At 34.6% G+C, this 26,790-nt stretch overlaps 1 protein-coding gene across 7 annotated transcripts in view; it reads right to left on the bottom strand.

Moving 5' to 3' along the window:
- UBR3 (ubiquitin protein ligase E3 component n-recognin 3) overlaps positions 1–26,790 on the bottom strand; it is a 224,727-nt gene that overhangs the window by 165,920 nt on the left and 32,017 nt on the right. For 5 of the 7 annotated variants that reach the window (XM_035697762.2, XM_025460110.3, XM_025460112.3 and 2 more), the window contains exons 2-5: positions 19,902–20,041; positions 16,873–17,031; positions 11,519–11,662; positions 10,936–10,985 (exon numbers count right to left, since the gene is read on the bottom strand). In XM_035697762.2, coding sequence (XP_035553655.2) covers positions 10,936–10,985; positions 11,519–11,662; positions 16,873–17,031; positions 19,902–20,041 — 493 coding nt within the window. The remainder of the gene's footprint in view (positions 1–10,935; positions 10,986–11,518; positions 11,663–16,872; positions 17,032–19,901; positions 20,042–26,790) is intronic. The other 2 variants (XM_025460111.3, XM_025460116.3) reach the window with 1 other exon arrangement.

The raw sequence follows: 26,790 nt of genomic DNA, 5'->3' as shown, positions 1-26,790 counted from the left end.
AAAACGAAAAAAGCATGCTATATAGAATAGCATAAAAAGTATGAAACCATTTAAGTATTGATAATATACACATAAAAACTGTTAAAATATATTCCTTATAATGTTCAAAACTGGCATTAGTGAGAAAAGCAGGTTATGGAATAGCACGTATAACATGAAACCATTAAACCATTAAAATATACTACATATAAAATCTCTTAGAATACAGATGTTTACAATAAGCCACCTCTAAGTGATAGATATATAATTTTATGTTTTTGTTAATATTTATTTTCTATTTATTCAACAATGAATATGGATTATAGTTTTAAGTTAATAAATAAATGTTAAATACAGTTCTGATTTCCAATCCTGTGACAATCTGCTCAAGACAACTCATTACCGTGTTATCTATTACAAGTCCCAGATTTTTATCTTGAGAAAAAACACCACTTTTAACAACCAGAAGGACTCCCAGTGGTGGGAATTTAAGAATTAAAGAGGATAAAAATACAGTTATCATGACCACAATACCACACCTGAGCCGAAATCCCTAACAGTAAGTTGTAGTTCTTCCCTATTTATCCACGAAGAAGCTGTATAGAACCTTGGGAGAAAATCATAGTCCAAAGGACAAGGAAGGAAATAAATCAAGTACAACTTCAATCCAGACAGCATTTGTGCAGCCCAGAGAAATACTTTAATCTGTAGGCAGGGAACTAGACACACTGCTACATGTGTTTCAGGCACAAAATATGTATAGTGTCCAAAATGAGATTATTGATAAGATCCCAAAAACCTAGATTCGAATTCCCAGTCTGCAAAATTTATAGATGGTTTCTCAGACAAATTAACCTTTCTTATATTCTTTAATGAACTTACTAGACAGAAGAAAAAAATGTTAGCTTCATAAAAAGAAGTCAGGTAAATTCACAGATGGTTAAAATAATACTCAAAGGCTGTTAATACGGAATACACAAGGCTAAAAAGAATATTTAACATATCAGGTTATAAAAACAAAATCCAAAGAAAATCTTGAAGACCAGAATAATAAAATGAAACAAAGATTTAAGTAAACTGCTATAATCTGAGATTGTTTACTTTAAACCAACTTTACAAGTACAAAGCAGAGAGGAACTTCTAACTTGTCAACTGTTCAATGCTGGGGGAGTGGGAGGGTCAAAACCTAGGCATTTCATTTTTGACCACAGGGTTCCTGCCAACCATCCGCATAGCTGCTAAAAGGCTAACAAAAAACTTGGACCTTGACAGTCTGCTTCTCAAAAGATAGCCCATGTCTGTGTATTGAATCAGATCAGACATTTAAAAGGCAGTGAACAGATGAAAAGGCATGTACAGCAGAGAATATTAAATAACTAAAGCTAAATATTTAAGAGGTGTCTTATGGAAGCAAAAATAAAAATCTTTCAGGTGGCTCAGTCGGTTAAGCATCTGCCTTTAGCTCAGGTCAATATCTCAGGATCCTAGGATGGAGCCCTGTGTCTGGCTTCCTGCTCAGTGGGGAGTGTGCTGCTCCCTTCCCCCTACCTTCCCCCCTGGTGTATGCATGCACTCTTTCTAATAAATAAATACATCTTTAAAAATAAATATAAATTTGGGATGCCTCGCGTGGTTCAGTGGTTGAGTGACTGCCTTCGGCTCAGATCATGATCCCGGGGTCCAGGGATGGAATCCTGCATCAGGTTCCCTGCAGGGAGCCTGCTTCTCCCTCTGTCTATGTCTCTGCCTCTCTCTCTCTCTTTGTATCTCTCATGAAAAAATAAATAAAATTTTTTAAATAAATAAATCTCTTAATAAATCTTTCTAAAGAAAAAAATAAGAAATGGGTGAAAATTACAATATTTTACATAGCATTAAGAAGAATGTCCTATTAGAGCTATCAAACAAAAGAACAAGTTGCCTCAGAAACTAGGTAAATTCCCTATTGTTCAAAGTGTTTATGAAAAGGCTTACCAACTGTCAGAAATACTGTAAAATCAATTCTTGCACTGGAAAAGAAATACATTAGACATTTCTAAGACCCTCCTGCCAAAAGTTTCTATGATTCCCTACCCCATTCTTAACCATTAATATAATTTATAATTAGAATTAAGTCTTATACCTCCAAAAATAAAACTAACTTTTCCTTTATCCTTGATTTATGAAAAGCAACTGTAACTTCTAATTTCAATAATGGCTGAAGGTAAATGTTTCTTTTTTATCCTTTTTTCTATTTTTCAATTTTTGCACAATGGACATTCATATTTTTACAGTTTCACATAGGGAAAAGTGTCTTAAATGTTTCATTTGTATTAACAGCTAAGTACATCAGTGTCACAGAAATTAATGACACACAGATAAATGGACATTGGTATGGTAATGGCCATAGTGAATATAATCTTTTCTTAAAAAGTTATATTGATTTAAAAGATCCTATTTCGGGGATCCCTGGGTGGCTCAGCGGCTCAGCGGTTTAGCGCCTGCCTTTGGCCCAGGGCGCGATCCTGGAGTCCCACGTCGGGCTCCCAGCATGGAGTCTGCTTCTCCCTCTGCCTGTGTCTCTGCCTCTCTCTCTCTCTCTCTCTCTCTCTCTCTCTCTCTCCATGTCTATCATAAATAAATAAATAAATCTTTTAAAAAAAAATCCTATTTCTCTAACTAGAAAAATATACATATAATACTAGAGATAATTTTCTTTTGAACTACCTGATGGTTATAAATAAATCTAAACAAAAAATTAATATAAATATATATTATATTATATATAATATATATTATTATATATATTATATAATATATAACTATAAATCTGAAAATACTTTGTAAAGTATTTACAAAGTGCTTATTTTCTTTTTGGTTCCATACAACACAAACAACATTTTCTACGCCTATTTCATATGAGCTATACAAAAAAAGAATAAGAAGTAGTAGTATGAAGAATGTCATGTGTATAAATAGCACTGCTGAGTACATAATGTACTAGGGACAGTGAGGACAAATATCTGACACAACTTGTATGAATAAAATTAAGCAGACTGCAGTATGTGCCCTCATTCAAATAAAACTCTTTACAAATAGAAATCTTGTTTTTATAGTTTCAAATCTATTTCTTCTTTTTTAAAACAAAGTGAAAGAATAGATTACCTCTAGGGTCTCTCCAATTCTAAATTCTTACAACATTTTTTAATTGTTATAATCACTTCTCTACAGTAGTAATTAAGATGTAACGGCCCTCTTCTCATCCTTTTTATATCATTTGTTAAATTATAAGAATGAAATCACAGGGGTATCTGGGTGGCTCAGTTGGTTAAGTGTCTGCCTTCAGCTCAGGTCACGATCCCAGGGTCCTGAGATCTAGCCCTATATCAGGCTCCCTGCTCAGCAGAGGGCCTGTTCTTCCTCTCCCTCTGCTGTTCCCCCGACTTGTGTGCATTCTCTCTTTCAAATAAATAAAAAAAAAATTTTTTTTAAGAAAAAAAAAAAGAAATCATGAAAAGAGTTAGCTCAATAATCCCCTGGGCCTGTAGGGTAAGGGTGTAGAAACTACCATCCTTAACCATACCCAGGTTTTCATTAAATTTCAAATATTAATACTAAAAGCAAACATACTATTTGTGCCTATAGTTGCAAAAATATAAAAAGTTATAAAAATATCAATACAGCTTTAAAAGCCTTAATGACATTTTTAAATGGCATAAATATATATTTATTCAAGAACATCTACATCTAGGTACTCTTCTATCATTCTCTATCTTATCCCTTCATCAACTTTCTCCTTTACAGAGTTAAAAAGAAAGTTCAAAAGGTAAAGATCAACTTTAAAAAAAAAAAAAAATCTTGGGATGCCTGGGTGGCTCAGCGGTTGAGCATCTGCCTTTGGCTCAGGGTGTGATCATGGAGTCCCGGGATTGAGTCCCACATCAGGCTTCCTGCATGGAGCCTGCTCCTCCCTCTGCCTGTCTCTGCCTCTCTCTCTCTCTCTCATGAATAAATAAATATTTTTTTAAAAAATCTTACATCTGAAATTTAAGTTTTCATTTTCTTCATGTACAATAGTAACTATTACATTTAAGGAAAACTCTAATTTTAATTAAAACCCTACAACAGCCATTTCTGATTGCAGTGCTATTTCATTGTCATGTGATAGTTTTTCCAACCAAAAAAATGTCACTAAATAGCTGGAAAAATTTATCATCAATTGTTGTTATGTTAGTTAGCTATAATCACTAGTCATCGTTTTGGGTATCAGGTGAATCCAGGAAAAACAATGGCAAAGGCCACATCTTGGTTATAGAAGTTTTAAAATTTGTTTACAAATTGTCACTCCTCCTTCTAGAGGTGGGGATCTATGTCCTCTCCCACTGAATCTGCACCCACCTTCACAATTCACAAGGAATAAAATGCAGTTGGAAGTGACACTATGTAACTTCTAAGGACAGCTCAAAAAAGACTCTCCAGTTTCTGTTCTCCAACAGTCAATCTGCAAGAGCCAGTAACTATGCAACAACTTGAGACCACCATACTGGAGAAGCCACCTGTAGTTACTCTGGTCAAAAGCCAGATGAGCTCTTGTGGACAGTAAGCAATCAACAATCAGTACTGTCAGTAAGCCACCTTAAATTTCCACCTCAGCTGAGCCTTAGAGGACTGCAGTGGCAGCCAAAGACTAACTAGAACTGCATGAAGGTACCCAAGTGAGAAATGCCCAGCTGTGGGCCCCAAATTCCTAAATCATAAAGTTGTGAGAATAAAAAGGTAATTTTAAAGAACAAAGCTTAGGACCATTGCACTGCACAGCAATAGTAATAAACACTTATTCCCTTTACAGAAAGCACTCTAAACCAACAAGGTAAGAGACCTAGTGTCCATTTCCCACTCTACCACAAAGTAGTAAATGAAATTTACTAGCTTGAGTGATCCTGTTATTTCCATGGAATTCAGCTTCTTCACCTGGAAATTTGGCAAAATGAAATTTAAGGTCTGTCTTAGGTGCTCGCTTCGGCAGCACATATACTAAGGTCTGTCTTAGCTCTAGTATTCATAATTTTTAAAACCTTCAAGTTGCTTCCTCCTAATTCTCGTATTTGTTTTTGTTGTAGTATGTAATTTTTCTATTTCTAACTCAAGATTTCGAAAATGTGTTCACAACCAAAAAGCTGGGGTGCCTGGGTGCCTTAGTTAGTTAGGCATCTGTGTTCAGCTCAGGTCATGAACCCAGGGTCTGGGGATCAAGCCCTGAAGTTGGGCTCCCTGCTCAGTGGAGAGCCTGCTTCTCCATCTCCCTCTGCCCCTGCCTCCACCTCGTGTTGGGGTGCGCATTATCTTAAATAAATAAAATCTTAAAAAAACAAACAAAAAAAAGCAAAGACCTAGTGGTACACAAATCAGTAAATCATAAATGAGTATGTTTTTGTATAAAAAAAATATGATCACAATCTTAAAACAGAAAATTTCCTTTATCACTAAAACCCTTCTATGATTAGCCCTAGGTAATGGCCATTTTTATTTTTATGTTTTTACTTTTATACTTTTCCATACTTTCATTTTTATACTTTTCCATACTTTTTTTATATCTTTGCATATTTTTATATTTTCAATACTTTTCATTTTAAATGTATGTGATTTTTAAAACCAGAAAGAAATTTTATAATCTATTAAAATTCAAGATATGCATACTGTGACCTGGCAATTCCACATCTTAGAGAACTATTTGCACATATACACAAATAGAAATGTAAGCACTGAACCTTCAATTAAAAAAAACCCTGCAAATTAAGGAAATGATTAGGTAAATTGGAGTTTAATTCATATTTCAGAATACTATACAGCAAATGGAAAGAAAAAAGTATTGACAAAGATGGATCCGCACAACACATTATGGAGTAAATAAAAGAACATAAAATGGCATAATATTCTTTATTCACAAATACACACATACACACAACACTTTTGTATAAACACATAGTTATTTAACTCCACAGAAGAGGGTCTATCAAGGACATCGAAACTATTAACTGTAGTTACCCAGAGAAGAGCTGGTGTTAAGGAGAGCAGAGAGAGGATTTTTATTTTATCTGAATTATCTGGCAAAACAACTACAGTGTATTTGTGCATTACTTAGGTAATATTTCAATTAAATTTTTAAAAATAAACTTCATTGTTTTAAAACATGTTTTAGTAAACTATTTCCTCTGGAAAGATGAGTAGAAATATGTAGAATATGACCCACAATAGCTCAAAAACTCAAATATCTCAATCACTCCCATATAAAGTACTAAGAGAAAAACACTTATGCAGTCTAATCTGTGTCTAGGGACACCTGGGTGGCTCAGCGGTTGAGCGCCTTCCTTCAGCCCAGGTCGTGATCCCGGAGTCCTGGGATCGAGTCCCACATCAGGCCCCTGCATGGAGCCTGCTTCTCCCTCTGCCTGTGTCTCTGCCTCTCTCTCTTCATGTCTCTCATGAATAAATAAATAAATACTTTAAAAATAATAATAATAATCTGTGTCTAATCCATTATATGTACATTATATATTATCCCATTTAATCCTAACAGAATTATCATCATTTTTCCATGAGAAAATAGATTTTCATAAGTTAAATAACCTGGCAAAAAACACAGCAATATTATGAGACAAAATTCAAACTGAGGTCTGACTAACTCTAAAAAGCTCAAGTTTCTCTTTAAGACAAACTAAAATTGGGGCGCCTGGGTAGCTCCGCTCCGTTGGTTAAGCACCTGCCTTCGGCTCAGGTCATGATCCCAGAGTCCTGGACTGAGCTCCATGTTGAACCCTGTGCTGAGTCCCCTGCTCAGTAGGGAGCTTGAGTCTCTGTGCCCCTCCACTCATGATCTCTCACTCTCTTGCTCTCTCTCTCAAATAAGTAAAATCTTAAAAAAAAAAAAAAACTAAAGTAGGTATCCCTTCAAACGACTTCTTGTTTAGCTCTACTTAAAGTAGAGCTAAACAACTCTACTTCAAATTCTTAAGTAGAATTAAGAAATTCTTAAGTTTTCAAACACCCCAACGACCCCATTTTTATTCCAACTAGAAAACATAACAAATCTATAAATTATAAAAAGTACCTTTAAATATATTAAATATATTAAAATTTTAATTATAAAATGATTTTAAAAATCAAAGAGCAATCTATTTTTAAATACGTTAAGTTAAATATGTATCACATGCCCTAACAATAATTCTCAGCTACTCTCAAAAAATGATGTATTTTGAGGATAAATGAAGTATTTTAAACTTGTCACCATCAAAAAGTTTGTAAGATGATATTCACACTGAGACATACTCATAATTAAGGAACAATTTTTTTTTAAATAATTTTTATTTATTTATGATAGTCACAGAGAGAGAGAGAGACAGGCAGAGACATAGGCAGAGGGAGAAGCAGGCTCCATGCACCACCGGTAGCCTGTTGTGGGATTCGATCCCGGGTCTCCAGGATCATGCCCTGGGCCAAAGGCAGGCGCCAAACCGCTGCGCCACCCAGCGATCCCGGAACAAATTATTATAAAAAATATTATATACAAAAGTTGCTGAAACAAAGAATCCAAGAGGAAGGAACAGAACAAAAAAAACCTAAGAAAGATTAAAAGCAACAGTAATGAACAAAGAAAACGTATTTCTTTTTTTCTTTAAGATTTTATTTATTAGACAGAGAGCACAAGCAGGGAGAGCAGCTGACAGAGGGAGAGGGAGAAGTAGGCTCCCTGTGGAGCAAGGAGCCCAAAGAGGGCTCAATCTCAGGACACTGGGATCATGACCTGAGATGTTTAACCGACTCAGCCACCCAAACGCCCCAGAAAAGCCATATTTATCTTTTTTTAATTTTTATTTATTTATGATAGTCACACAGAGAGAGAGAGAGAGGCAGAGACACAGGCAGAGGGAGAAGCAGGCTCCATGCACCGGGAGCCCGACATGGGATTCGATCCCGGGTCTCCAGGATCACGCCCTGGGCCAAAGGCAGGCGCCAAACTGCTGCGCCACCCAGGGATCCCAGAAAAGCCATATTTAAAATCCTCTGATATCCACACAGAAATTACTTCTCTCCCACACACACAAAAGGATTTCCTTCTAGGCATGCTGAGTGGTTCAATCAGTTAAGCATCCAACTCTTGGTTTCAGCTCAGGTCATGATCTCAGGGTCATAAGAGTGAACCTCTCATCAGGCTCTGCGCGCTCAGCACAGAGTGTGCTCAAGATTCTCTCTCTCCCCCTCTCCCACTACCCCCTCCTGCCCAGCTCACTCTCTAAATTAATTAATTAAATCATTTAAAGAAAAAAGAAAAAAAAAAAAAAAAGGATTTCCTTCTAGCACCCTACCATAAAATCCCCAGCAATTTAAAAGGTAATCCGGGGAGTTTAGGCCAAGACAAAAATGACTATTGGTTCTTTCCTAGACAGAGGAGAAAGCATTTATGTTGAAGATAAGCTTTCTAAATGCCCAGAAATCAGATTCAACTCATGACAATAAAGTAAAATTGTTATCACAGCTATTAGATGCATAATGCTAAGTATGCTAAAATAATATGAAGGTTTTAACCTACCACAGAAATATAAACAAACATAACTATAGATTTTTATTGTTCTAGATCACATCAAGATGTTTATTTTTTTCTAATCTTCTATAACATCACTAAACCATTTCATTATAAAATCATTTTCTAAGTTTTTACTGACAACAGATACAAGGCTCCTTTCCTGTCTGGCTGGCTTTAAACAAAAAAATGTCCCTGTGCACCCACTCATATTCAACATCTAAGTGTTCCCAGATCTTGCCTTGTGAGAGGCAATTCTGCTTCCCCACAAAATGCCCTTAAGGAAAGCAGAATAGGGGTGCCTGGGTGGTTCAGTCAGTTAAGCGACTTGATTTTGGATCAGGTCATGATCTCAGGTTTGTGAGATCGAGCTCTGCGCTGGGCTCTGCAATAAGCATAGAGCTTGGGTAAGATTCTCTTTCTCCCTCTCCCTCTGCCCTCTTCCTCCCAGCCACCCCCCCATCTCACACTTAAAAAACATAATAATGAAAAAAAAAAAAACATAATAATGAAGCAGAATAAGTTATTTAAAACCACATGTCTAGCGGTGTCTGGGTGGCTCAGTTGTTAAGCATTTGACTCTTGATTTCCGCTGAGGTTATGATCTCACAGTCATGAGATTGAACTACGTGTCAGGCTCCTTGCTTGGTGTGGAATCTGCTTGAGATTCTGTCTCTCTCCCTCTATAAAGAAATAAATAAAATCTGAAAAAAAATGTCTAGGGGCACTCAGGTGGCTCAGACAGTCAAGTGTGCAGCTCTTGATTTCAGCTCAGGTCATGATCTTAGGGTCCTAGGATCGAGCCCCTTGAATACCCCTCCAGGCTCAGTGGGGAGTCAGTCTGCTTAAGGATTCTCTACCCTTCCCCACCACCCAACTCGTTCATGTGTGCATGCTCTCTCTAAAATAAATACATAAATCCTAAAAAAATAAAATAAAACCAGATGTCTATTATTAAATTTCTTCCACTCTGACATATAAAGAATTGGTATTCTTACCTCCATCACTCCCCTCCCCTAGCTTCAAAATGGAATTAATACTATTTTAGTTGAAATAATGAATAATAACATTTATTTGTATTTTTTAAAGTCTATTTTTAAGTCTACTTTAAATACTAACTTTTCCCATTCATCATTATAGCAACATTGTTTGTAACTCTATGAAGTTAAAAAAAACAATAGTTTTAGCTAATCATAGTATTTTTTAATGATTTTAGGTAATTTTATTTTTTTTTAGTAATTTTATTTTTTTAATGATTTTACTTTAATTTATTTAATAGACACATATATGATGTTTACAATATGCCAGGCACTAGTGCTCCAAGTGCTTTCATATATAAACTCATTCAATCCTCACAATAATCCCTGGCAATAATATTATTATTACCTCCATTTTCCAGAAGAGAAAACTGAGGCATGAAGAAACTAAAACGTTTGCCCAAAATCACACTATTAAATGGTACAGGAGCCAGTTTCAAACCCAGGCACTCTAATTCAGAGCCAAAATTGCAAACAGCACATGAAACTTCCTCTCCAGTTTGTTGAAAACTCTTCAAAACTGTTTGTCCAAAAAGAAACTCCAGAAAATGTTGCATTTTGTGGGAGCCTTTTTAGAGGCAAAAAATACTACTAGGAAGTTTAAAATATAAGGCATTCAATCAATTACAAGGCATCAATAACATAAATCATATTTTCAAAAAGAGGATATTTTGCTTTGGTCATGTGATATTATCAAAATGCATTTTCAAAAAAGTTACATTAAAAAAGTATGTTTTAATGTAACAATTTGGTTTTTAAAATTGTAATCATTAAACTTGACAAAAATATGAAATTTACATAAGCATCAAGATTATACACAAATATTTGCAAAATGCAATTCTCCCTTATAGATTGTATACTAATAGAATTAGGAATGCTATAAAGGATTTATCAGAAATATTTAATAAACATTACTATTTGTCTAACAAATATTATAAAAGTTGAAATTTCAAACTGACAGTCTACTTCCCAGTACATTGCTTTTTTAAGTAAGGTATAACATGTAAGGTAAAACTTACATTATGAGATTGGAAAAGCAGTTACCTTTTATATTCTTTTAATACATTGTTCCAGACTTAGCTAAATTTCTTAAAACAATTTCATTGAATATATGAGGATTTGGGTCAATGTGGAGATATCTTCCTAGGAAAGATCTCTATCTCCCAGAAGAAAGAGATAAATTATAAAGAAGTAGTAAAAATCTAGTAACTGTACTCCTGGATGGCTAAGTTATTCCACTGTAGGCTTCAGTGTCTTTGTCTCCAAAATGAGGAACTTAAACTAAATTAATATCCACAAATCTGTAAAGTTCTAAAACTTTTAAAATCTATTTTCAAAAAGTTTTAAAATTTTAAATCTCACCTCATCTGAAGAATCTAGTTGTCCCAAAGTTCCTGTTGCACCTGCAAATCCTTTAGAAAGGGAAAAAAAAAGTTTCCTTCATAATTGTTACATATTGCCTTACTTTAAAACCATTTTGAGACATAAACAAAAAGCCAAGTTTTGTTTTTAAAACAACTCATTCCAACAGTTATCTTGGCCGAGTTCAACATTTATCTAATAAATTCAGGCCTAATAGGTTTATACTTCAGAGGAAATCTCTAGTGAAAATCTAAATTCAATCATCCCAAATGGTATTTCAGACAGATTTCTTTCTTTTCAGTTTTAAACCATGGCTGCCTAAAATATTGAGATACTAAAGTTTTGGGCTACTCTTAAATACCAATTTTTTCACAAGATAGAAATAGAACCTTAATAAACTAACTGAATTCCATTTAAGAAAAATGCATTCTCTTCTTTGGCCAATCTATTCTTTCTTGCTTCTACATTTTTATTACTTTCCTTACAAAGATTGACACAGTATTTAAATTTCTTCAATAATAAGTTTGAGGTCTTTTTGTTTTATTACAGAAAAGTTACCACTGTTCAAATTAAACACACAAACCTTGAACTGCCAGAGTGCTAGTGCCAGCTGATGGCTCCTGTATGCCATATACAAGTTTATCCTCAGGATATGTAAGTCCAGAGCTCTTCAAAGCTATAAGGTACTTTTCATGACTTTTCTTTGCACAAGCATTTTCTCCAAGACCTAATATTTAAAACAAATTTAAAATCAGAAAAAATATTCCACTGAAAATATAAGTAAAGCAATCTCAGTAATTAATATATATATGTATTTTTATATAAGTATTACATATTTATATATAAAATAGCTATATGTATATATAAAGAAGTCATTTGATACATATTTTTATATATTATATAAATTTTATATGTACAAAATAATTATATATTTTATATTTTATATACATGAGCTTATACTTTGTCATATATTTTAACATATATATATAATATAGTTGAATATTCTAATGGCAGTAGAGCCCCAAAATAAATATAAAACAGCATCAGACAATATTGCAGAGCATGTTTATAATGAATAATAAAATCTACTAGGTAAGTGAATATCTAAAATATGTCAGAGATTACATGCAAGTCACAGGAGGTACAGAACTTAATAATAGTATGATTCCTGGCTTCAAGAAACTTGAAAACTCATGGTAGAGAAAGGCAGATAATATGGTAAAAGGCAGTTGTATAGCAGACGTCACCATTTGGTTTGACAATCTGTGCTCTCATAACACTATGCAGGTAAACTTCCCCAAAGCAAAGTACTTAGGAAAGGCTTCCTGGATAAAATAATGCCTGAGTGGAATTTTCAAATATTATAACTGAGATTACTCTTAATTCCTGATTTATCAAACTTTTCCCATCACATTTAAAGAATTAAAAGCATAATTTTACAAGGGGCTCCCTGCATGGAGCCTGCTTCTCCCTCTGCCTGCGTCTCTGCCTGTCTCTGTGTCTCATGAATAAATAAAATTTTTTTAAAAAGCTTAGGTTCCAGAATTACATACTCCTAAACTTTCACTTAGCATTGCAGCTTTTTAATTATTGCCAATTTTTGTTTTCTTTTTTAATACATTTATGGAGAAGAGAATAATAGTAAAAGAAATATTACTATTTATTTTGAGAATTCTTTAAAAATAAAAACTATTCTGACTGAAAGCCAAATTCCAATGGCATTTGATACCTCCTAGGCCAATTACATATCTTAAATTAAGGTCTCAAGCTCTCTGATTATAAAAATATATAAATGAGCTTCTTTAGTATTTGTTGAGTTTTTCTGTACTTCCTCTCTTTGCTAGTCTAATAATTGCAACAGAACAGCTTGTTTTTTAAATGTCTGTCTCTCCAAACTGGTTTAAAAAAAAAAAAAAGAAAACACTTATTAAACAGTCAGGAATACATCTATCCTTCAATTTAAGTCCAATATTAAAAACAATTACACTTAGTTTAAAAAACAATTACAGGGCAGCCCAGGTGGCTCAGCAGTTTAGCGCCGCCTTCAGCCCAGGGCCTGATCCTGGAGACGGGAATCGAGTCCCACATCAGGCTTCCTGCATGGAGCCTGCTTCTCCCTCTGCCTGTGTCTCTGCTTCTCTCTCTCTCTCTCTCTCTCTCTCTCTCTCTCTCTCTCTCGGTCTCTCATGAATAAATAAAATCTTTAAAAAAAATTAAATTAAATAAAAATAAATAAATAAATAAATAAAAATTACACCTTGTTTATAAAAAATACTTTCTAAGCATCCTATATAAAAATGACTAAATGCCTCCTAAATAATAAAAGCCATGTATTTATCTCAATCATGATAGATGAAGTTTATAATACTTTTTAAATAACAAAATATTTTTTATCAACCCTCACAACAAGCCTCAGAAAAATGAATGTATAACAAACATGTATGTTTGGGGGCGGTGCTGGGGCTGTAGGGGCAGAGTGGGAAGGAGAGAAAGAATCTTAAGCAGGCTCCACCCCCAGCACAGAGCCCAACAGGGGGCTCAATCTCACAACCTTGAGATCATGACCTGAGCCAAAATCAAGAGTTGAACCCTTAACTGACTGAGCCATCTAGGTGTCCCTAAAATCACCATTTTTAAAAGTAAAGAAATGGATGCTTACAAACATGGCTAGTCAGTGAATAAGCAAGCAGTAATAAGAAGGGCAGCTAGACTACAAATTTTAAACTTCTGAACCAAAATTTAATGTGATTTCCATCACTAAAAGTCAGCCAAGGATTTCGTTGTGTTGTTTTTTATTTCAAGAAATAATTAAAAAGGAATTGTAGAAATAAGACAATTACCATAAATCACTCCTAAAGTATACGTTCTTATAATAATTAAGAACAACTTGCTGGTTTCTTCCAACCGCTGATTTTCTGAATAAGGTTTGAAGAAACAACAGACCACCAGGTATAATCTGATCTTTCTCCAGCTTTATCACCAAAATTCGAATACCAGTTACCATCATCTTTATCCTAGGCCTCAGTTGAGCTTTTCTGTTCTTGCCCCTTCCAATCTCTTTTTGGCAAAATAGCGAGTCATATTTTTATAACACTTATCTGATCACGTCACTCTTAAGCTTAAAATATTTCGGGATCCCTGGGTGGCTCAGTGGTTTAGCGCCTGCCTTCAGCCCAGGGTGTGATCCTGGAGTCCCGGGATCGAGTCCTACATCGAGCTCCCTACATGGAGCCTGCTTCTCCCTCTGCCTGTGTCTCTGCCTCTCTCTCTCTCTGTGTCTGTCATGAATAAATAAATAAAATCTTTAAAAAAAAAAGAAACGCTTAAAATATTTCCATGACTTCCCAATACATTCAAGATAAGATAGAAGATATAAAATATTACATGGCGGGCAGCCCAGGTGGCTCAGCAGTTTAGCGCCGCCTTCAGCCCAGGGCCTGATCCTGGAGACCTGGGATCGAGTCCCACATCAGGCTCCCTCCATGGAACCTGCTTCTCCCTCTGCCTGTGTCTCTGCTTCTCTCTCTCTCTCTCATCTCTCATCTCTCATGAATAAATAAATAAAATCTTAAAAAAAAAAAACCCACAACCCTTAGATCATGACTTTTGTGGAAATCAAAAGTCAGATGTTTAACCAACTGAGCCACCCAGGTGCCCCCATGATAGCTGTTTTAATGTCTTTATCTGCTAAATCCAACATCTGGGTCATTTCAAGGTCAATTTCTATTGACCATCTTATTTCTTGGTTATAGGGTATAATTTCTTATTTTCCTGTATGTTTAGTAGTTTTTATTGTATGCTGAATGTTCTAATATCACATTATAGAAGATTCTGGATTCTATTATCTTCCTTGAAAGAGTATTCATTTTAACTCTAGAAGACCATTCAATTAACAGCCTTGTCACCTAAACACTCACAGAGGTTTGGTAAAGGTTTGTAAAGGGCAGGTCTGTACAGAAGCCTAGTTGGTTAGGCATCTAGCTCTTGATTTTGGCTCAGGTTATGACCTCAGGATTGTCAGATTGAGCCCCATGTCAGGCCCTGCGCTGGGCATGGAGTCAGCCCGGGATTCTGTCTCTCTCTCCCTTTCTCCCTCTCTCTCTCTCCCTTTGTCCCTTCCCCTTGCCTTTCTCTCTCTCTCCTTCCCTAAAAATAAAAATTAAAAAATTAAAAAAATTAGGGCAGGTCTATAGAAAGCCTAAGGTTCTCAAAAGGCCCTCTAAATTGACAGAAATAATCTCTAAACTTTGTCTTAACTAGATGTCTGGGGTATTAACAAGTTGTCTCCAGTCTGGTTAGCTGAAAACTCCAATGTCTCGGAAAAGTGCTTAACCTCTAATATTTCTACTCTGTGTTTAACCCATAGCAGTCACTCTCTAGTAAGCCTGAGTCTCAGTCTGTAAATATATATCTGTCCTCAATCAAGCACTTTCAGGGCTCCCCCATAAATCTGCCCCACTACCTTTTCGTATCTACCCCCAACAATTCCGGTTTCCAACTGCTTCAGTTAATCTAAACTGTGATCTCCACCTCCTCAGCTCAGGTAGACCACCACACTGTTTCAGTGCCACCTCTTGTACCACAGGCAGGACGTTATCCCTAGACAGAGATTCTGAGCAATTGTGAGGTTCATCTCATGCCTCTTCTTTTCTCTCAAAGATTTATAGCCTTGTACTGCCTCTTGTCCAATGCCTGATAAGAGCTGCCTCATATTTCTCCAGTTCTATGTTATGACATACAGCCTAGTCCAGCAGTCAAAAGCAGATGTCCTCGACCTTGGATATAACTCCATCCCATTACCACCAACTCCCCTCTCCCTCTAGCTAAATGACTTTCTCTCAACCATCAGGTTTAAGTATCACCTTCCCCATCGGTGAAACCAAGTCTCCCTTTCATAAACACTTTTCCTATCCTTATTCGTATCATTTACTATAAATTATACATGTTTTTTTTTGTTTGGGAGTTGTATTAATACCATCCTACTCACTAGACCTTTAGCTTTATAAGGACAGAAATAGGATTGATTACCTGGGTTAGTACTTGCATTCCCTACCCCAAGCTCCAGTACCTAGCACCAAATCAAGCACATAGAACTTAATATTTGTTGAAAAAATAAATGTTGGGCAGCCCAGGTGGCTCAGCGGTTCAGTGCCGCCTTCAGCTCAGGGCATGATCCCAGGGATCCGGGATCGAGTCCCACATCAGGCTCCCTGCATGGAGTCTGCTTCTCCCTCTGCCTGTGTCTGTGTCTCTGCCTCTCTCTCTCTCTCTGTGTCTGTGTCTCTTGTGAATAAATAAATAAAATCTAAAAAAAATTTAAAAAATAAATGTGAGATAGACTATTTCTGAATAACATATGGTTCACAATACACATGAAAATTTCACCACTCTAAAGAAAATACACTTCAATTTTTAAAACATGTTATTCAGGAGCCAACAAAAATAATGCTATTTAAAGTATCTGTTGTACTATAAAATTGAGCTAAACTGAAGAATTTTAAGCTATTTTACATAACAGTACATCATAGACAAACATACTTGACAATTTTATAACTTAAACCCTACATTATTATAAAATCCTATGCCACAACCAAAAAGTATAGAATGCCAAAAATGAAGGCATAGTAGTAGTTTTGCTACTGTTTGAGGAAGGAGAGGTGGAGTAAAATTATGAATATGTCACACCAAATCTTAGCAGAGACTGAATTCTACTGCAAACTCCAAAATAAGTTGATTGTGAAGCCTTAAACTGGTCAATTAGTTTTTCTAGGACTGCTTCTTCATCCGTAAAATAATAAGTACTTTTAATTACCTCCACCTTTAGCACTCTATGAAAAAAAAAATCTACATTTTATTAAGTTTGAAAATACACAATTTCTTATGATTACAGTGACATAAGTAAATTTTAACTTTCTGCTATTCTAATATTTTACTTACCAGAAGTCAGATCTTTGTAGTTTTGTTGGTTTGTCAAAACCTGAGTAAGAACAGACCGCATTGCTCCTCCCATTTTAGTTAGATCTTCTAAAAAGGAAATTTGAGGTTCCAAAAGCTGAAGGACTTTGTTAAGGTCTTTTTCTGATGGTACATCAGCTGCTGAAAAACATGTAATTAACTTCCTCTCAAGTATTTTGTTAAGAATAACAATATTTTATTCTTTTAAAATTATAGCAACTTGGGTAACAGTATTTTATAATAAAAAAAATTAATATAAGAACTCTGGAGGGATGCCTGAAACTCAGTGGTTGAGCACCTGCCTTTTCAGGGCGTGATTCCAGAGTCCTGGGATCGAGTCCTGAATGGGGCTCCCTAGAGGGAGCCTGCTTCTCCCTCTGCCTGTCTCCGCCTCTCTGTGTCTTTCATGAATAAATAAATAAAATATTTTTAAAAATAAAAGAAAGAACTCTGTTTGGAAAGCAGTTATTCACCCATCACCCAGCCTAGAATAATAGGCTTGCTCAGGAATTCAATCCTCTGAGGAAAGGTAGATGGGAAAAAGAGGTAACTTCATAATATTAAGCATTTAATTTGGTTAAAAAGCATTCAATTTGAGGTTCCTATATTTTTAAATATATAAAAGTAATCATAACATCATTTCACAATTAGATCGTGTTTAAGAAAAAGTTAAGATCACTTCCTAAAATAAAACAACAGAAATCAAATAATATTGAGACTAGTCTAAGAATATTAGAACAAAATTACGTCAGTTCTAAATTTAAACCTGTGTAGCAAATAACCCATCCTCTATCATATTCTAAAAATACAGACTCATGTTGGCTGGAGGTCAAAGCAACTAAATTGAAAAATAACTGTTTTCATAAACATAAATGTTTTTACTAAAATAGTTTTTAAATATCAGAAAAGAATGCCTAGCAGAGCTGGAAGAAGAGAAAAGAAATTTGCATAGCAACTGAAAAAGAATATTTAAGAGGGGGAGTAAACTGAGGTCTTAAGGAAGAAATGAATAATGAGATTCAGAGTTCCAACATAACTGGCTAAAAGGATGCATATAAGGAAGCTAACAGAGGGCCTGTGTGCCCAGGAAAGGGAACAACAACTTCATTTATTAAGCATCTACTACATGACAAGCACTGGGAAGCAAAACCAAATAAGAACTAATTCCTACTCCCAAGGAACTCACAACCCAGTTAAAAGATGATCTGTGAATGAAATTCTAGATAATTCTGAGTTCTGGGAACCAAACCAAAAAAACCTTACTTTCTTAGTGTACAACCAATACTGTATATTATTCATCTTTAGATCCTCGCCAATGACTTATGTAGTAACATAGCAAATATTTAACACTTGTTCTTGGTTTGTAAAGCTGCTAGATAAGCTCTAACATTCATCTGAGGATTGTAGGGTGAAATGAGAAATGGAACTCAAGGCATCTGTGAAATAACAAGATCTCCGAGCTTCTATTACCTCAGATTAGATGACTTCAAGTTCTTCCTTTAAACAGTGATCTCTACACAAAGTAACGTATTAACTTTTCTTGCACAGAAAAGAGAAATGAATGTTGAGCATAAGTGGTAATAGAGAAAGGAAAATTTGATGAACCTAAGTTCATGACTCTCATCTTAAGACAAAAAAGTGCTTCTATTCACTCCTTTGTATTTTCAGATAATGGCAAAAAATAATTATCAAAGCTATGTACTTAAATCATCTACCTATTATAACCGCTAAATGTCACTAAAGAAAAAATAAACAATTCATTTTTGTGTGAATTACACTGATCAAACTAACGGCTTTAAAGTTCTCATAATAAATGATTTCTACTTATTACCCTTCTAAAATAGGACATTTATAATACAAAATGTAAATTGCCAAAAACTTCATTAATTAGTATATGAGAAAGAGCACAAAGGCAAGCTGAATAACCGAGCTGGTCTCTAGTTTCTTCATTCCAAAGAGAGAGTAGTGTGGGGGCTGAATCAAAATAATATTTCTTCCTGTATTTTAAGACGTATACTCTGAGAGGAGAGGAAGCAGTTAACAAAGGACTGTATATTTTGCTTAAAATGTAGAAATAAGGAAGTATAAGTGTTTGTTCACAATAAAAATAACATGGTACTTTTAATTATGATGAAGCTGCTTTGTATTTCTTCACACTTCAATGATGGGGGAATAGATAAAAATGTGAGCCATAGTTTCCAATTGGATTTAAGATTATTTACAGTAAATAACTCAAAACCTCTAAAAGTAAATGTAGTTCTTTAAATGATAAATATATACGTATCATCAGAAAGGTAAAAGATCATAAAACGTTAATAAATTTGTTTCATACCACACTAACTGGTATGTATAATTCACAATGTCAAATGAGACTGACACCTTTAACAGACAATATCTAAATCCAAAATATTTAACTGAAGTACATTAATCTAGATCGTGACTAAATCATAAAAGGCAAGAAGCATATAATTTGTAGGTTTTTCTTTTCAATTATATCATGATGCTTACACCCATACATTCTATCTGTAATATGGGAGTGAGCAATGTCTCTCATAAGTTGCTATATACTGAGGGGAATAAAAATACAGACATCTACAAAAAAAAAAAAAAAAGAGAGAGAGAGAGAAAGAGAAAGATGGTAAAATGGTAGTTTATCTTCGCACACTGGCAGGACTTAATTCTATTATAATATAATTATAAATAAAGTCACCTTAACCCCATAAAATTATTATTTCCTCATTTGCAAAAGGCCATGTAAGTTTGATCCTAAACATCTATGATCTCAGGAGCAGGAAGTCCCAAACTATGCCCTACTCCAAGGTATCTATGAGATTATATAATTGATGTATAGTTAAAATACGCTTTTATTTAGTCTCTGTAATTTCAGTCATCTCATAAAACATGTTAAGCAAAAAAATGTTATCTGAAAAAAATTCACCTTGTTATTAATGGTAAACTCTGTTAATTGGGAATTTAAAAAAGAGTACTAACAAAGAGTAGATTAAACATACCTGGTTCATTATAGCCTTCTCTTAAGTACTGAATAAGACAAAAAATAAATCTTGGAAGAACAAATTCAGACATCATCAATAAGTCTTTGGGGACACAGGGAATATTTGAACTTGATTTAATTTGATGCCTTTTGCAAAACCTGTAATATGAAAAAGAAAAAAATTAACAGTGATGTCTAATCTACCAGGAACATATTATATCTTTATATAATATCTATAAACAGAAAGCAGGCCAATATGAAAGCTGATTTATTACTTCTCTATGATTTTTAAGGCACCAAGTTAAAAGACTATAGTTTTAAACAGTCTTTAAATCTAAAATGTGGCTGAGGGGGGATTTCTTCCTAATAAAAGACCATACTAGATAGGTGCCAACTAGAATACTAAAGAAAATCTCATCACAGGAATTAGTATTTTTTAGCTGCAACTTATTACTGTCACATATTACTTTATTACTTCTACCCTTTACAAACCATTAAGTAGAAATTGATCATTTCTTAAGAATTCACATTTTCTATTCCTTAACTATTTCTAACTTATCATATTAGCGAGTATGTGACAGAAATACCTAAAGTCTATTTTAAAAGTTTATACAGTACACATAAGTACATACATTCCTTCTAATCTTGTTTATACTTATTTTAAAGTATGATTGGTGAATCTGAACAAAAATGAAGCAAACTATTCTGTATGTACAAATAATCACAAATAAGATATTTCGTGACAATACAAAATAACCACACTAAATATATAAAAAGATGACTTTCAACAAATTGCTTTAGGACAATTGATTATTGTTATGCAGAAAGTAAATCTTATTCTTATCTTACACCATATACAATATTCCAACATATCAAAAGTGAAAAAAGTTACCAGGGTAAAAAACAATCCCCCCTCCATTACCTCAAAGTATAGAAGGCATAACTAAGTAAAACTTTAAACCAAAAGCCATAAATGTAAGATAAAAATGGACTATATAAGTCAAGCTTCTATTCAGAAGACAATTAAAAATTGAAAAAAATATTTATAAGAGGTAAAACAGAAAAAGAATTAGTATCTTTGCTTATAAACACTTGAAAATGGATAAGAAAAAGAAAAAAGAAGAAAACAATTCAATAGAAAAATCACCCAAGGTCATGAAGAAGTCACAGAAAAATTGCTGAATGGCCAGTAAACATGAAAAGATGTTCAAGTTTTCTAATAACCAAAGCAATGAATTTTATTAAAATAAAAAGTGAGTAACGAGAAAAATATCATTTTGTGTTATCTACTGAAATAATCGACCCATGCAATGGAACCCTTATAGAGAAAGGCTTATGGGGAAATTTTCCACTTGAGATCAAATGATCACATCCTTATCAATCTTAGTAAAATGAGGAGTAAAAATCAGACACCATGATGCTTGTGAAGAACATAGCACCATTTAGGAAGTGTTTTTACCAAAAAAAAAAAAAATTTTTTTACCAAACATGCTGAATTTGACACCAAGTCTCTAGAGCTCACTTCCAATTATAAGTAGTATAGTACTAAAGGAAAAGTTAAAAACACCACAAAAAAAGCAAATAGACAAAGCATGAATGCAGACCATTATATATGATAATGGACTCAATTTCTGCCACCTCTCAGTAGCAAGAGGAAAAAGTAGAAGGACCACTCTGGGGGTAAAAAAGCTTGAGAGCCCCAATAAATATAATGTGTAAAAAGATTCTAACAAACCAACTTTATAAAGGTATTATTTTAGACAATCAGGAAAATATAATTATGAACTGGGTAATAGTTCATTCAATAATTTTATTAGGTATGATAATGGTATGGTTATGTAAGAAGGTTCATTGGTTTTTATAATATTAAGGAATTATTTTGTTATTTTTGGTAACAGCTGCATTGCGGCTATCAACAAAAAAATGAAGCCTTTTCTTTTAGATACATCAATATAAATACTTACAAATGGAATGCTATAATGTATGAAATTTGCTTCAAAATAATCTGGTGGGAAAAAATAATAATAATAATAATCTGGTGGGATGAACTGAAATAGGTAGGAGTATACCAACTATGAGTTGTTAATTGTTGAAACTGGGAGATGGATACACAGGGTTTCACTATGTTGTACTCATTAAATAAAATGTGGGCCAATATCAAAGCCAATAAAGTATTCCCTTCAGATTTTTAAAGCACCAAGTCAAAAGACTGTAGTTAAAAAAAAAAAAAAAAAAAAAAAAAGACTGTAGTTTTAGTTGGTCTTTACACAAAAAATGTCACTGAAGGAGCTTTTTTCCTAATAAAAGATCATAGTAGTTGGGTTCATTATGTGAATTGCTTTTATGTATGTGTGAAATTTTCTGTACTAAGAACCTAAAAATTTTTTAAAAGGAAGGAAATATTAGCCTTTTTAAATTTTTTAAAAAATACTAGACCTTTAAAAAAAAAGATTTTATTTATTCATGAGACAGAGAAAGAGAGAGGCAGAGACACAGGCAGAAGGAGAAGCAGGCTCCATGCAGGGAGCCCGACGCAGGACTCGATCCTGTGACTCCAGGATCGCGCCCCGAGCCAAAGGCAGGCGCGAAACCGCTGAGCCACCCAGGGATACCCCGCTCTAGCCTTTTTTATTTTTTTTTATTTTATTTTTTTAAGATTTATTTATTTATCATTCAGAGAGAGCAAGAGAGAGGCAGAGACACAGGCAGAGGGAGAAGGAGGCTCCACGCAGGAGGCCCGACGTGGGACTCGATCCCGGGTCTCCAGGATCACTACCCGGGCTGCAGGCGGCGCTAAACCGCTGCGCCACCAGGGCTGCCCTCTAGCCTTTTTTAAAGATAAATACTGAAGCATGTCAGGGTTAGATGACAATGTTTAGGATTTCCTTCAAAATACTTCAACAACAACAAAATACTTCAGCAAAAGAGAAAAAAGGATGTAAGAAGCAAATGTGGCAAAAATCTTGATAAATGTTGAATCCAGTGATGGGTATATGGAGGTTCAATGTTCTCGTCTTCACATGTTTTATGTTTGAAAATTTTGATAATACAAAAAAAAATTTTCATCTTGAGGACTGGGGAAATTCATTTTACTAATTTTTTGTTGGAAAGCACATTCAGAAATCTCTGTGATCTTATATCATAGAAGTGTAAGTAGATGCAGTTTTTGATGATGTTTTAGCAATATCTATTAAAACTTTAAATGTTCAAAAGCAAATGAGCAAAGGAAATTTTAAAAAAGAGAGAGAGAAACCAAGAAAAGTCTCTTAACTACAGAGAACACACTGATGGTTACCAGAGGTGAGACAGCTGGGGGAATGGAGGAAATAGGGGATGAGATTTAAAGAGTACACTGATGAGCACTGGGTTTTGTATAGAAGTGCTGAATCACTATATTGTACACCTGAAACTAATATAACACCATATGTTAAGTATACTGGAATTAAAATAAAAACATTATTTTTAAAAATGTTAATAATTGTTCATATCCTACTCTAACATTTCTATTTCTAATGAAGCTAATTCTAAATTGTTAAGACTGTATCTACAGAGATGTTTACTATGGCACAGTTTGCAATGCAAAAAAAAAAAAAAAAAAAAAAACTAGAAACCGCTCATGTGTTCAGCAATAAATGTTAAATTATGGTAGAGCCATAAAATACTTTGTTAAAAAACTTGAGAAAGACCAACAAGTACTGAAATAGAATCATATCTAAAATTAAGTGAGAAAAGAACTATATAACAATATATATATTACAATATCTCAGTAAGGAAAATTTTGGAGAAAGAATAGGAAGGAAAATGCTAATATATGTAAGAAAGAAATATTTATACCAAATAGATGTATACCAAATTCGTGGAAATTAATAGGAATATGATACAGCATACTTCACTATCTACATTAACTCTACCTATAATGTTTGAATTATGTATAATATGCATAACTTTAATCAAAAAAAAAACTTTACATTAAAAGCAAACAATAAGTTATACCATTCATTTGGCTTTAGTTCCACAATTTAAAGCATTAATTCTTAACCTCTCTTGGTTCATAGACCCCTTTGAGGATCTAGCAAAATTTATAACTCTTTCTTAAGAAAAATATATAAACATAAAAAAATAAAACATTCAGAATGTTTATGCATTGCTGAAGTCTATCTAGCCTTAAGGCAGAGACTCCAAATGTTAGGTCAATATATTCCAGTGTAGAGATATGAATTTCCTTAGTCTTCAAGGCAGGATCTGAGCAGCTTCCTCAGTTCCCTCTCTGTCCCATCCAAATACATTTCCACATCTATCATTTTATGAAACAGATAAGGAACTATTATATCTTAAGGTTCAAACCTTTATTTAAAGATAAATATCAGGCAGCCCGAGTGGCCCAGCGATTTAGTGCTGCCTTCAGCCCAGGGCATGATCCTGGAGACCCAGGATCGAGTCCCATGTCAGGCTCCCTGCATGGAGCCTGCTTCTCCCTCTGCCTGTGCCTCTCTGCCCCTCTCTCTCTCTCTCTCTGTCTCTCATGAATAAATAAATAAAATCTTTAAAAAGAAAGAGAAAGAGAAAAAGAAAGAAAGAAGAAAGAAAGAAAGAAAGAAAGAAAGAAAGAAAGAAAGAAGAAAGAAAGAAAGAAAGAAAGAAAGAAAGAAAAAAGAAAAAAGAAAAGAAAAGGAAAGAAAGAGAAAGAAAGAAGATAGATAGATAGATAGATAGATAGATAGATAGATAGATAGATAGATAGATATGGTGGGGCACCTGCCCAGCTGGCTCAGTTAATCATCTGACTCTTGATTTTGGCTCAGGTCATGATCTCAGGGTCATGAGATCAAGTGCCACATCGGGTTCTGCACTCAGTACTGAGTCTGTTTCTCTCCCTCACTCTCTCCCCCTCCTCTTGCTCATGCTCTCTCTAAATAAATAAGTAAATCTCTTTTTTCGAAAATATAGTGTCAGGATGGCCAAGTGGTCTAAGGCACCAGACTCAAGTACCTGCTTCATAAAGGTAAATATGAATTAAAGAACTTCTTTCAGTTGTGACACACAAAATCTAAGCAAAATCAAGGAAACATTTCTATTTTAAAAGGCTTTAAAATTAAAAATTAAAAAAATTGTGTGGTTAAAGATAATTTAATTGCACTATCTACAAGCATAAATATAAAGGACAAAAAACAGATGAAAGGAACTCCTGAAGAATGAGAACATAGATACACCAAAGGATGCAATGAAAAGCTTGCCAGTTGAAAAGCAGGAAAAGAGAAAGCATTAGATAAATAAGGGCACAGAAAACTCTTAGACACTTTCCACGTAGAAAAGAAATGAATTCCAAAGTGCTATTGGGCAGACAGTGAAGAACAATTTGAATAGAGTATCAGCAGCATCAAAGAGTGAAATTTAAACCTGGAATTATGCCAAAGGAACAAGAGTGGTCTAAGCAACCTAGGGACTGGGATTACAGGAGTATATCAGATGGCTGTTGATTAAAAAAATTAAGAGCCAAAAGACTTAAGCAAGCTCTGTGAGCTAGTTTAAATAATGCAGTACTAAGCAATACAGGTATAATTTATGGTAAGATGGACAAACAAAATTGGTTTTTGTATTCCAGGCTAAACACAGTGTGGGAACTAAAGCATCTTACATATTACATAGCAAGTGTTCAATAAAGACTTGAGTAACAAAGATTGAATCTAATAATAATAAAAAAAAAAAAACCACCAAAATTATTTCAAGGGCATTCAGGTAAAAAATACCCAGACTTCTTGTGAACAAAAACAACAGAAAAGAACCAGACATCCATTTAATAATATCTGCTTTTTAACTACTTGAAGAACCACTATATGCCTGGCACTGAGGCCCCAGGAATACAGGGGCCTTGCTCTCATAGAGCTATCTTTCTATTGGGGTGGAGTGGACTAGAAGGAGAGAAAGAAAAACAAAAAAAACAAATATGTGTAAGCTCTACAAAAATAATCTAACAGCATGATTTATACAAGGGGCTTAAAATGGAAGGCCCTTCTAAAGAGGTGGTATTTCGGCTACCAGCCAAATGACATGGTTAAGCACGCAAAGCTCTGTAGGTATATTGTCAAGAGATCTGACAAAGGCCACCGTATATAAACAGGTATTAAAGATCTCTTCCCTGGGGTACCTGGGTGGCTCAATGGTTGAGCGTCTGCCTTCGGCACAAGTCATGATCCCAGAGTCCTGGGATCAAGTCCTGTATCAGGCTCCCCACAAGAAGCCTGCTTCTGTCTCTGCCTCTCTCTCTGTCTCTTATGAATAAATAAATAAAATCTTTAAAAATAAAAATAATAAAGATCTTTCCCCAAGTGAACAGGAAGAGGCCTTTCTAGACAACTAGTAAGGCTCCAAAAAAAAAAAAAAAATTAGGCAGAAGTAATGTGTTCACAATAGCAGTTCGTGGGTCACAAATACTTTCTCCAAGGAAACCTACAGTTTTGAATAATTAAGAAGACTAAATATTCCTTAGTGGAGCAGAATATTATGGCAATAATAGAAATGTTGAATAGAATTACAACCTAAAATGACCTCTCCAAATTTTACCTCAATTTTTAAAACCTGAAGTATAACTGATAGAAAATTGCCAAAAATAACTGCAGCTCAGTGAAGTATGACAAACAACACACCTATGTGACCATCCTCTAGATCAAGAAACAAAACAATATCTGCATCCCAGAAATTCTCCTTGAGACTCCAATGATACTGAGTTTAGATGACTAAAAGTAGAATTCCAGGACTCTGGGAGGAGAGAGGAGGAGACAGGATGGGAAGGGAATGGACAGGACCAGAGGGGAGAGTGGGAAGGAAAGAAAAATGGCCTGGGGGTGGGAGGATGCACCTGGGTGGCTCAACTGGTTAAGCCTCCAACTCAATTTTGGATCAGGTCATGA

Source organism: Canis lupus, chromosome 36, assembly GCF_003254725.2.
Source record: "Canis lupus dingo isolate Sandy chromosome 36, ASM325472v2, whole genome shotgun sequence".
NCBI classification, from domain to species: domain Eukaryota; kingdom Metazoa; phylum Chordata; class Mammalia; order Carnivora; family Canidae; genus Canis; species Canis lupus.
This window is presented reverse-complemented; position numbering and strand designations above follow the sequence as displayed.